This window comes from Mycteria americana, chromosome 11 (assembly GCF_035582795.1).
Source record: "Mycteria americana isolate JAX WOST 10 ecotype Jacksonville Zoo and Gardens chromosome 11, USCA_MyAme_1.0, whole genome shotgun sequence".
Lineage (NCBI taxonomy): Eukaryota > Metazoa > Chordata > Aves > Ciconiiformes > Ciconiidae > Mycteria > Mycteria americana.
The window spans coordinates 10,073,251-10,086,250 of record NC_134375.1 but is presented as its reverse complement, the minus strand read 5'-3'; the positions used below and the strand labels follow the sequence as shown (position 1 = coordinate 10,086,250).

The 13,000-nt window shown below is 39.1% G+C and overlaps 1 protein-coding gene across 4 annotated transcripts in view; it reads left to right on the top strand.

Moving 5' to 3' along the window:
* Positions 1-12,005, top strand: part of IFT122 (intraflagellar transport 122) — a 33,926-nt gene extending 21,921 nt beyond the window's left edge. For all 4 annotated transcript variants that reach the window (XM_075513837.1, XM_075513836.1, XM_075513839.1 and 1 more), the window contains 11 exons: positions 824-995; positions 2,098-2,200; positions 3,711-3,851; positions 4,894-4,991; positions 5,933-6,033; positions 7,218-7,383; positions 8,352-8,463; positions 8,919-9,047; positions 9,921-10,000; positions 10,648-10,812; positions 11,551-12,005. In XM_075513837.1, the coding sequence (XP_075369952.1) occupies positions 824-995; positions 2,098-2,200; positions 3,711-3,851; positions 4,894-4,991; positions 5,933-6,033; positions 7,218-7,383; positions 8,352-8,463; positions 8,919-9,047; positions 9,921-10,000; positions 10,648-10,812; positions 11,551-11,640 (1,357 nt within the window). In that variant the 3' untranslated portion in view covers positions 11,641-12,005. The remainder of the gene's footprint in view (positions 1-823; positions 996-2,097; positions 2,201-3,710; positions 3,852-4,893; positions 4,992-5,932; positions 6,034-7,217; positions 7,384-8,351; positions 8,464-8,918; positions 9,048-9,920; positions 10,001-10,647; positions 10,813-11,550) is intronic.
* The last annotated feature ends 995 nt before the right edge of the window (positions 12,006-13,000 follow it).

The window sequence follows — 13,000 nt, the reverse complement described above, 5'->3', positions numbered from 1 at the left end:
TAATTTTAAAATAAGACAAAACTTGTTTGATATATGCCTTTGTTTATATCAGATTGAGTATTTGAAGCACATCTACGATTAAAAATGTTTTAAAAGTTACATATGTTTAGAGGGTAGGGGCATAAATATATTATGAAAACAAATGCGTTACAACAGTAAAGAGAATGAATGGGTTCCTCTGTAGTATGAGACTGTCTTCTAAAATATGCATGCCTTAAGCTTTTCAGAGTAATCATCACAGCAGTGCTTATATGTGATAGCCTATTGCTGTTGTTTTAAGCTGTTAAGGATAATCATCTAGTGGGTAGAGAAGACAACTGGAGCACAGAATCCCTAGAAATTCTGGGGCTACTCCTGCCACTGGTCAAATTCTCCTTGATTCTCAATAGGTGATACTTTGGGTCGTTTGCGGAGTTGCCGTAAGATCTTGGACAGGTCACTCGGCCTTCCCTTGCCTCAGTATGGCAAAGGGGGTAATGTTTATTCAGGAGTCTTTTGTTTAGATCAGGGTTGAGGAAGTGTGTCCCATGTCACTTAGTCATGTAGGGCCTACTCCCTCCTTCCATCTTCATGATTGTGCAGAGTCTGAGATATGGAATTCCATGTATGAGTAAAGATTGAAGGAACGGGTTTCGAGTTTGTAAAAGGAAAAAAAGAATTTGGAATGGTTACCAAAAACTGTTTAAACAGTGTTGCATGGTACTACTATTATGATATTTATTAAATAGTAACTGATTAAAGGTGAAGTTATTACAATAATTGAACAAAAGGCAAAGCAATAAGGCAGAACCTGAAACATCTGGCTTCTTTTTACTGGGTCTAGGTTAATTGAAATTGCTCGAAAACTGGATAAAGCTGAGCGTGAGCCTTTGTCAAAATGTGCCTTCTATTTTAAGAAACTTGATAACCCTGGCTATGCAGCAGAAACCTACATGAAGGTTGGTGACCTGAAAGCATTGGTCCATCTCCACGTGGAGACTCTTCGCTGGGAAGAAGTAAGCGTGCCTTGATATCTGTGATTAAAACCACTACTTCTTATTATCTCTGGTTGCAAGAAAGGGAGACAAATGTCTGGCTCGCCCACCACTGTAGTAAAGGGAGAGGCAGGCAGGGAGGGAGGCTTCTGTAGAATGTGATTCAGAGTATTTAAGTTAATCTTGTATGCTCAGTGTTTGTTTGGTGGTTTCTTTTTTTTTTTTTTTTTTTTTTTTTTTTTTAGTTTGCTGGCTGAATATTTCTTGGTCTCACTTCTGAGCACCTTTTTTGCCTGTGGAGTTATAGTTGCCCACTTCCTATGGTAATCCATGGGATGCTTCTAGTCCATCAGAAAGAATAAATAGTAATTATATCACAGGAAATTCTGTCTTGAACTGTATTATAAATAATTTGGACACACCCAAATGAGAATATCATACACATAATTTAGATCTGGTGAATGTGTGCTGTGTTAGTGTGGACCCTAGTCTATAACTGGATTTATGCTTCTGATTAGTGTTCTGACTTCACTGGGGTTTTTCCACAAAAACATGGGTCTTCCAGTACCACCCACTTCACAGCTGGGGTCACCATTAATTTTGTTCTTGTTTCTTCACATTAAGTTTTTGATGTGTATTTTCTTAAGGAAATGTTTTCAAAGTGCCGCTGTAATTGACAAACCCCTTCCCCCAATTATATGGGTGCTTTGGAAAATTGTAGACTTAGTCCTTTATTGACTAGTTAGCAAGTTAGAAAGTGAATCTAAACTGCCTTTATAGTGTTACTTCAATTTCTTTAGAAGATATATTCAGTAAAAATAAAAATATTTGTCTCTTGCTGTGAAATCTACTAAATTTCCTAGAGAATCACTTTCAAGTTTCCCCTTTTCAATACACAGACTGTTACTATGCTTAGCTTCTTTTCTTTTGTTGTTAATTGCTTTTTATTTTAAAACACATTAGTTTCATACCGGAGAAAATATGGATTACAGTCGCTATTCTGTGTATGTGTTTTTATTGTGAATTTACTTAGAGCTAAAGGATTGATCCCATGGAATATTTTAAACCCTTTAACTGTTTAAACCGTGCAGTATTCTGAAAATGAATTTTTTATTTACCTCAGGCATTTGCTTTGAGTGAAAAGCATCCTGAATTCAAAGATGATGTCTATGTCCCTTATGCTCAGTGGCTAGCAGAGAATGATAGATTTGAAGAAGCCCAAAAAGGTAAGAATGTCACTGACAGATCACTGGTCACTCAAAATTTGCTCCATACTTTTCCAATACAGAATATGCAGTCTCTGACCTGGAGAGTTTCTTGTCAGTGGGATTCAAAACCAAATAGAATCCATGTTTTCATACTGGTCTTAAAGTAGCTGGAAGTCTGCTTATTTGATAAGAAAATGTGATGGATCTATCAAAAATGATGGCATCTAAATACAGGTCCAGATTTTCCATGGCACTGTATATCTGAGTGTGGCATGTGGCAACAGTATTTGGTATATGATCTGAACTGTAGTAATATTTTTATCACAATAGAATTCAAAATACGGCATCCTTATAAATCTGAGTGGAAAGCGTAGTTTTTCCTTACATTTAGGTAATGTTGGGTTTGTACAAGTAAAACTTTCCTGTTTCTTTAAGAATTTTCATTTATTTTGTTAGGCTTATAAAATTACCTTTAAAGAGAACTGTCAACCTTCCATCATGTGGACAGGCTTCAAAATTTAATTCATAAACTGTTCCAGGGACAAGGAGATGTTGAAGCAAGCTCCATGTGGAGCCAGCATGTTTCTAGTATAGTTACTTTTCTCAGGTGCAGCTCCATGTGACTGTTGCATCTGCTGTTTCCAGAGCCAGCTCAGATCTAAGTGTATAACTGCATTTGCTTATAAGGGCCAAGCTAGTGAACATGCCAGACGTGATCTGGTAGTTTGTGTGTCTTGGCACCAAATCTTTGAGCACCTGGTTTTAGGGCAGTTTGGGAGTTTGCGCATGGAACTCTGTGAATATAGGTATATTGTTCCCAGTTTGTTCCACAAAGCTGTATGCTGCTGTGGCTCAAAAATACAAATGCCCCAGAACTGGGTGAGCTAGAGATCATTGTGTAGCTATGTGAGAATTTGGTGTATCTGAGCTAGCCGAAGTGAGGAGGCAATTGTGCTGTAGCATTGGGTTTTTTGGGGGTTGGTCCCCCCCCATCCCCATTATCCTATATGAAGACTGTGTTTGCCAAATGCATGTTTACCAAGTGAGAATTCAGGATCTTACTTTATACTGGCTTCTGAGTGTCAAATAAAGAAATGCTGTTAATAAATAATAGAAGGATATAGTAAGTGCTATACTCTTTCAAAATATTCAGCATTACAAACCAGAGGACTAACTTCAAACATTAATTTATTGTACTTTTGAATGAAGTTGTGATTTGCAGTGTTTAGATTGCCATTGTTTGTCTAGAGATCTAATAATCATAACATTTCTGCTCTTTTCTATATTTAAAAAAAAGCAACCAGTGTGGTACAAAATCTGAGACAGTGCAAAAGCCTAGGTACTTCTCATGTTCCATTAGTGTTGCTGCTTTCAAGGAGAAAAATACCAGTGTATAATCCTTTTTATCCTGCCCTGGATAGACTATTTGATATTGGCTGAATAGACTGCTCTTAATTTAAAAACATTAATTTCAGTTAATTGATATAATCGCACTGTAAAATCCTCTTTGTTTTGGCCGTCTTTGTAGCATTTCACAAGGCTGGCAGGCAGAGTGAAGCTGTAAGAGTGCTGGAGCAGCTAACGCACAATGCTGTGGTTGAAAGCCGATTTAACGATGCAGCCTATTATTATTGGATGCTTTCCATGCAGTGTTTAGATATAGCCCAAGGTAAGTAACTGAAAGGAAGTTTATATTTGTTACCTTCTTGTGCATGTAGACAAACAATTACTGAATTGTGATAGCATTGCTGCAACTACTTCACTGTTGTGTGGCTTTGTTTTTGTTTTTTTAATGCTGTGCATAACTCTGGCTTGTGCTATTTTTGTAGTCCCCCTGGTTTTCCCATGTGCTTATTTAAAACAAATAAGCAAAACAGCATCATCAGCATGCATAGGCCTCCTTTTGAAACCTGACTAGAATCAAAATTGTGTCTCCTGGGACCATGTATCCCCATGTACCTTCCCACAACACACTTTAACTAGAGAAGTGATTGGAGGATTAAAGTACTAGTAAATAAAAGATGATCTTACACTCCAGGATACATCTAGTATTTGAACATAGGTTGGAGACGTACTTTACAAATTATTTCTGCCAACAGAGATAAAACTGATTGTCTGTTAGCTATCATCCTGTCTTCTGAATGTATTTCAGTGGGAGAGAGGTGGAGCCAGTAGTTAATAGGTGTAATTTAGTAATAATGAATACAGAAGATTGATAATACTGCCGTTTGCCTGGTGCTATAAGTACCTCTTTTTTTTTTTTTTTTTTGTTCAGCTGATGCATTGTAGTGCTGATCTCGGGTATTTTATAGAGATGCAAACTTTTCCAATTAGCTTAGTAGTGTATTTAATATTTATGAAATAAATGTTTCAAAACTCATTTTATTTGTAGACTCTGAAGTTATGGATGAGATTTCTAGTGATGCACACCTATGATTTTCTACCTCTAACTAAGCTATAGCCCCTAGCTATGTTAAAACCATTGCCTCAACTGTTTTGTGTTTTACCATGGTTGTTTTAGACCAGAAATTTGCTCAGAAAAATGGCAAGTTTGTATAACGTGTGGTTTGCACAGGTAGATGGGACACACTTGAACTGGTACATACCTCTTTTGGAAGTGCTGGTGCTAAAATAATAATATGCTGTTTTCTTCCAACTGAGTCTCATAGACTCATCTTGGAGACTTATACTAATGCCTTTGCCTCCTGCAGAGAATGAACAACAGAAGACTGAAATGCTACAGAAGTTTCATCACTTCCAGCATTTGGCAGAAGTTTACCATGTCTATCACTCTATTCAAAGATACACTGTAAGATATTCACTTTAGAAGTTGTGTATTTATGCTTCCTGAGCATTTTTCTTTAGGGAGTCCAGAAATAACTAGGAATAATTAATGACTTTTCAGGCAATTAAATATTGAGTGTAGATTAGTGATACTGTATAGTAACTTCATTTCTTTATTGTATTATACAGCCTTCTGCTGTACTGTACAAGAACTTCTGTTGTCTTAGTTCCTAAAACCTGCAGTGCAGTTTTGGCAGATCTGTGTTTGTCTCAGTGTGGGTAGAAGATATGATGATGACTGACTTCCCACCCCCAGCCCTTTTTTGCTAGCTATATTGGTTTGTTTCCACAGTGACTGTAGCCTCTGAGGCTACGGTCAGCTTTTCCTTTAATCATGGGGAAAACAAGATTGAACAGAAGAAGGCACCCTAGCTTAGGGATTCCCGCAGTGTGGTACGCCTATCAGGAGTGATGTGTGTAAACTACTCCAAAATGATAAGCAGTCATGAGTGAGGAGCTCCTGCTACTTCCAGCAATTATAGTAATGTTGCCACCACTGTTGGTGAAAATATCTTTTGTAAAACATTTGAGAACCCTTGATCTGAGCCCTTGCCCAAAAGAAGATTCTGTGCTATGGAGGTCTTTGCTGGTCAGACTGCTTCAGACCTTACAGTGGTGGAGACTCTACGCTATTGCTGGCCAGTCTGCCCTCATTTTTAAATAGCCTTTTTAAAGATTCTGTTTTAGCTACATGGATCTCTCTCTCTCTTTTTCTGCATGTAGCAGGCATGAGCTTTGGTGATAAAGACATGCAAAATCCACTTGCTATATCCTGTCAGCACCTCTTCTTTTTGCAACTGTATGAAAGAAACACAGTACTTGAGATGCCTGGTGCTGCGATGCTTAGTGATGAGAGTTGTTGATTTTCCAGCTTAGAAATATGTGTCTGTATTTTTCATGCTGCAGGAGGAGCCTTTCAGTTTCCACTTGCCTGAAACCCTCTTCAATATTTCCAGGTTTCTGCTTCACAGCTTAACAAAGGAGACTCCTTTGGGGATCTCAAAAGTGTATCCTTCCAATAGAGTACAAAATCTAGACGTTATCTTGTGAGATACATGAAAGGAATAATTGATGTTGATCCACAATGCAGAGATCTCCTGTAGGGTATGTTCCGTTTCAGCTATTGGTTATAGTTAATGGAGACTGACTTTTGTCCCTAAGGAAACAATCAGCATCTTCAAACCACTGTGTGTTTAACGGCGCTACCTCTTTTTTAAATAGTTTTGGAGAGCTGTACAAATCAACTAACATGTAATTCTCAAAACCACCCACCCAGTCTGGTGTATCACCTTTGTCAGAGAAGCAAGTTCTAGGATACCAGTCACTGCAACAGGATGTTGGCTCTGCATCTTGACAGTGTTGTTGCAAGGAGACTGAACTGAGACAGGAGAGGGGGGGAAAAAACCCAGGAGCTTTTGCTTCACATGTGGCTGGTGTAGCTGTGTAGTGTCTGTCAGGCTAACATTTGCACAGCTTTGTTAGTGCATATTGCATCTTTGGAGAGTACTTCATAAATGCTCTGTGTGAACCCTGTGGAAATGCACCTGTCTGTAGAAGATAACAAGAAGGGTCACTGGATGCCACAGGGAGGCCTGATTTTCATGTTTTCACTTCATTTATGGCTTTGGATGGGATGTTAGCTTTCCTTTTCATAACTTCCTCACTTATAAATGTATAATCTTTCATAAAGTCTTTCATAACATGCCTTGTGATTGGTAGCTTTCTAAACAGCAGTTACTGTTACACACTGGTGAAAAGGAAAGACAACCCTTGGTCAATGACACAGAAGTTATGCTTTATTTCCAGTAAGATCATGTGTATTTAGTTGGTATCTGTGGGTTGCTGGTGGTATAAGATTTTTAAATTTCTTTTTTTTTTTTTTTTTTTTTGGCTGGGGGAAAATCCATTCACCCTACAATTCCTGAAATTTTGTAAATGGAGTCAGAATATTTAAGCAAAGCAATGTTTATGTCAGGTCAATTCCTTACCTTGCTAATAATTGCCCACAGACATTTTGATAGTTCTTTCCCACTTGTTTTTAAATGGAGTTATGTAAATATATTTCTCTTGTTAAAGCCTGTTTGAGGTACTGGTGTTGGATATGCTTCGTTGCACAACTTCTCTGATTAGAAAGAGTATTGCAGTTTTTCCTAAATGCCATTTGTATTTTTATTCCTTAATTAAATTATAGCAATACATTATTTGCCCTGGCAAAACAGAGTAAAGCTCTTGGTGCATATAAACTGGCTCGTCATGCCTACGACAAGTTACAGGGCCTGCAGATCCCAGCGAGGTTCCAGAAATCAATTGAGCTGGGCAGCCTGACAATCCGATCCAAGCCATTCCATGACAGTGAAGTAAGTTGTGATGTGTTTCATGTTAATCATTAATGTGTGGCCTAATCCAAGAATCTGAGTTGCTGTATGCACAAAAAAATCTGAAATATATTATGCATAGCTCTGATATATTTCTGCTGGAAACACAGTCCTTTTATTGTTATTTTTCAAATCAGACTTCCTTTGCTCCTGAGAACAAACTAAAAACAGTCCTTTCTTTATGGGCAGCTTCCATCCTCCCTCTCCTGTCTTGCATCTACCTTCCTCTCTGCCTATTAATTCTTTCAAGCCTTTTTCTCTCCGATCCACATGCAATTACTCCACAGTCTTTGTCTCTCTCTTCAGCTGGAGGTCACTTTCATTTGTCCTGCTCCTAGCACTCCTTCCCTCCTCCCCCTACCCCTTGAATGACCTTCCTTCCTTAAGTCTTATTTTAACACCTTTTCTTCTTTAACTGAAGTCTGACTTTCTGCAGTGCTCTATAAAGCCATGTCTTATGGAGTACTCACTAAAAATAAATTGCATTGTGCAAGTGAACACGCACCTGGCCACCTGAAATAATAGAAAATACAATCTTAAGAACTGCCTAAAATAACTGTGCTCTTGAAAAGAAGAGAGATGGATTAATTGGAGAACTACAATTTGACCAAACCTTAGAGCAAAAAAACTTTGCTTCGGTAACCTTCTCTTCGACTTCTTTTGTCACTATTTGATGCAGAATTCTGCTTCTGTTACTGTAAAGGCAAGGTGAAAATTTAATTGTTAGAATGGTGAAGAAAGCTATTTTTAATGTGAAAACTTGCTGTTTTATTAAAAAGGGAAAGCATTTTCAGATGTTAAAGGATCTGATTTCACAGCAGTATTTCTCCAGATAGTGCTAATGTAATATCAGTGGTGTAAACCTAAGGAGCCCATATTTAATTGAAAACAAAGAGTTCAGGGTGTGCTGATCTGTTTACGATTACTGTGCTCTGTATGTGTTTTTGCAGGAGCTTGTGCCCTTGTGTTATAGGTGCTCTACCAACAACCCTTTGCTAAATAACTTGGGGAACGTCTGCATTAACTGCAGACAACCTTTCGTCTTCTCTGCTTCCTCCTATGGTGCGTTGGAATATCACATTTGGTTATGCTTTTCAAGTAGATAAATGTTAACTGAACAGAGTAGGTTAGTACTTAATTTGTTCTCTTTGCAATTTTATTTGGACAAACAAACATTTCATTTTAATGTTGTTAGATTTGACTAAGTGGCTACTTCTTGTCCCAGGGATAGTTGGATTCCATTGCAAGATAGCAGCAGCAGTAAAGCCTTGCTTTATTATGAGACACCAAATGTATAAAGTGTTTCATTAACACAGATGCAATCCTTTGAGAAGTTGAGGGGTTTTTGGTTTGTTTTAATTTTATTTTATTTAACTTGCTTCATGAGAACATGTGGGCAGAACACCACCATCATAGAAGCCCGAGGGTGTTCATTTCTTAAGGGGCGCGATATCTTCTAGGAGGCATTTTGTGAGTTCTTGCAGGTCAAATGCTCCTTGCTTTTCACACCCCTTTAGAAGTACTGCATCTGGTTGAGTTCTATTTGGAAGATGGCATCACAGATGAAGAAGCTGTAGCGCTCATTGATCTTGAAGCTCCAAGATTGAATAAAAGAGAGAATAAATGGCAAGAGATGATGAGTGACCGTATCCTTTCGATTTAAAATTGGTTTCCAGTTCTTTTCTTAGGGAAAAAAGGAACAATTTTGAAATCCACCCCCACCCTCCCGGTTTAAAATTTTCTTTTTGTCATATGACTGATGTGAGTACAATTGCATCGTGTTTCCTTTTCAAGTTAGTATAACAACCAAAGTGATATATTAACTAAACCTAATATTTTCATAAAGCTTTTTCATCGGGAAGAGTTTTCTAATCATGCAAAATATTTCTTTTTAACAATGGAATGATGTGCTTTACTTATTCTGTTTTAACTGCTTTCTGTAAAGAATGGGGAGAATCTGAAGTGTGTTATTCACTTCCAATAACAGCTTGCTTTAGCGGGTGCCTTCTCTTAGCCAAGGGAAACCAGCATGGACTTTCTTCATAACCATTCCTATTGGAATCTGTTTTGTAATGCTTTGGCATCCAGAGCTCCCAGTTGCTCTGGGGGCCATATAATATTAGGTGCAGAGTAATGCATAAGAAAACACAATCTCTGACTAAAGCTGCTCAAAATGTAATTTAAATAGGTTGCTTCATTTGCTTTTTGTCATCTGTCAGAAGGGGGCAGAGAGGGAAAGAAGGCAGAGCTGATCTCATACTTGGCTGTGGTCAGTTTTGCCATTCTACAGCAGCTGCAATGATAAATTTCCCCAGTCACTGTGAATCACAGCAAGCCCTTCTCTAGTACTTTCTATAATAATCTAGACACTGTAGCAATCTGAGAATACTCTGACCCTCTGGAGCAACAAGGATACCAGTCCTGCTGGTATGCTTTCATATTTATTCTGTGAGTGCTAGCTACTATGAGGACAGCTAGTTTTACAGGAGCTCTGTTTCTTCCTTAAGAAATGCATCTAGATGCACAGAGTTTGAGGCTTGATGACAATACAGATACTAGTGAAGATGATGATCCCTTTACAGCAAAACTGAGCTTTGAGGTAAGAGCCTTCCCTGTACCTTCCAGTTGTTTCTTTCTTGCTACCAACAGAAATGAATAGAAAATTTTAACTTACAATCCATGCTGCTCTTCTGGTGCGAATGTGTTACAAAGACTACCACAAGAGAGATACAAAGCAGGGGACTGGAAGAGAGGGATGGAACTTGAGAGGAAAAGGGATTTACCAGTTAACTCCTCTCTCAAACAAAAAACAAAACCCCCCAAAACCCCAAACCAACCAAACAAAAAACCCCACAAAACAACAAAGATCTTAAAGTAAACATTCCTGGAATTTGGTTTTATCATCATAAAATGATACAATGGGGCTGTCCCCCAGGGTATTTCTGTGTCTAGGCAGTATACCTATAAAACAGTTGTTACTGTGAGGTTTTAATAAAGGCTGTGGGCATGGGTGTTATTTACAAGGAATTGTGTTAAAATGAATAATGGAAGCTCACTGAAACCAAGTTAGAGATGTGGCTGGATGCTTCTGTCGCTGAAGGTATTGATAAAACTGACAGTGAGTTTGGTGGGACTAGACTCAGCTTTTTCTACTGAATTTTACTTTGCTTCTTACCAGATCTTATTAATCCTCAAAGGGCTTTGCAGTTGGTAACAGTAATTCTTTCTAAACCTGCTCTCCTGCAGCAAGGAGGCTCAGAATTTGTTCCAGTGATTGTGAATCGTGCTGTTCTCCAGTCAATGAGCCGGAGGGACGTCCTGATTAAACGCTGGCCAAAGCCATTGCGGTGGCAGTACTACCGTTCCCTGCTACCAGATGCCTCCATTACCATGTGTCCATCATGTTTTCAGGTAGAGTTTTCATGGAGAGGTTTAAAAAAAGAAACAAAAACAAAACAAAAAACCCTACTGAGAACCCTATGCCTGAAACAATTCCTATCATGGAAACCTCATACTTTAAAATGTATTCAACAAATTCCTGAACAATGTGGAGACAGAGAAAGCAATGAAAACCAAAAAATAAGCTGTGTGATGCACAGAGGAACAGCTGCCTTCTGAAAACTTTGAGGTAGCTGAATTTGAGAGGTTGCACTGACAGCAAGTCAGAGCCTCTCGAGCAAACCTTGGCTGAACAACAAATGCAGATTTGTATTTATTTCTTTTTGCTCTGCCCTTCTGACTTTCAGCCTGCTCTAGCTGGGAAAATCAGTCAGTAACTCAGTTAGCTTGTGGTTCAGTCCCTCTCCCTCTCATGAGTGGCTTTTTGAAATACCAGAATTCAGTCACGTTTGCTTACACAGAAACTGTCTAATTTTGTCCTCCCTTCTGCAAAAGTAATTAATTGGTTAGTGCCTCTTCAGCAACATTGGCAGCGGTCTGTGAAATGCTTCTGTGCGGTCTGTGAAGTGAGAGCTATAACCTGCTCTATGCCAGGTTATAGCTCTCAAGCAATTGAAAGTAAGAAGAGCAATTCTCTTGTAATGGTAGCTTCAGAATGTCTGTGCCATAGAGAAGCCATTGAGCTCAGTTTGCATTTTCTTTGAGTTAGTCACAGGCTAACTTGTCCCTAAATCTGTTCCCAATTAACAGATGTTTCACACAGAGGACTATGAGCTTCTCGTACTCCAGCATAATTGTTGTCCGTTCTGTCGACGGAGAATAGATGAGTCAAACCAGTGAAGAAAAACAATCTTATACCTCAACTGACAGACTTCCCTATTGGCTTGGCAAAACACTTCTTAGATTCATAGAGTTTTCCTAACAACTTAGTTAAGTCACCTTGTTCTAGTTTGTACATAAGAGTGGAACTGAGTTGAAGAAATGTAACTATTTTTTTTTAAATGAAAATGTCTGTTTGTCAATGTCTTCTACATTTCCCAGGCAAGCAGCTGAAGTGCCACAGATTTTTACAGGAATGTTTCTAGGGTCAAGTGCAGCCTTGAAGTAATTGTTGTTTTTATTCCAACTTGTGTAGGACTTGATTTGCTTCTTAATATGTACCCGTTATTGACAGATCTTAAAATAAATGGGACTATTTTTCACTACTCTTCGTCTTGGAATTTGCTATAATGCTGCTGTTTCTGAGCCTGTATTTCTTTTTTCTTTCTATTCTATTTTGGCAAGAACAGCATTAAAGTTTAGAGATCTTAAAGAGTGATCTTAAAAGTTACACTGCTCTTGGCACTGAGGACCATCTCACAGCTACACTGAGTGGAGAGGGCTCGAAGCTTTTAATCTGTGTAGAATTCACCCTTGTTAAAATGCAAAATGCCAGGCTGTGCATGGAAATACGCATTTCATGCTAACCAAGCTACCCAGACATAAGTACCTCAACTGCCCACTGCCGCGTATGTAATCCTAGTAACAGCAGCCTGTTCACTACTAATGAAAGAACCACCACTGACCCCATGGGCTAAACTGAATACGTTTGCACGCTTACAAATATGTCAGGGTGCCAGGCAGGAATACCCAAGCAGCTGAGGGCTCATAGTCAGCCAGTGGTTTCCCACAGCGCCTCTTCTGTACCCAAGGTAGGAGGGTTCTTCATTGTCTGCTGAGAAAATCGTTAAGTGATGTAACTTGCTGTGGTACTGAAATCATGGGATAGTTCCCGTGACTCCTGGTGTCCTGTCAGTTCTTGTGGCGTTTGTGATCTGAGCGTACCTTCGTGGTGTGGGCGCACACGCCTGTCTGAGCTCGCGCAGATCCCTTGGCCCTTGTGCTGTCCAGTGGAGTGATGTGCTAAAGAGGTATTTCTGAGCACTATTTCCCTGGCATTGTTTCAGTCCAGAGCCATGGGCAAACAATGTGTAGACGTGAGAGGAGATGTACCTGCTGCCTTCTCCTTCAGCCTCTTGCTGATGCTGAGGGGATTTTAATGATGCAGCTGCTTGACCAAACATGGTGGGTCAGTCCCAGGCAGCAGCTAAGCCCCCTTCCAAGAAGTTTGGTCACTTCCCCCGCTTCCTGCAGGACTGGGGAGAAAATCAGAAGAGCAAAAGCAAAAAAGCTCCTGGGTTGAGATAAGGACAGTTTAATA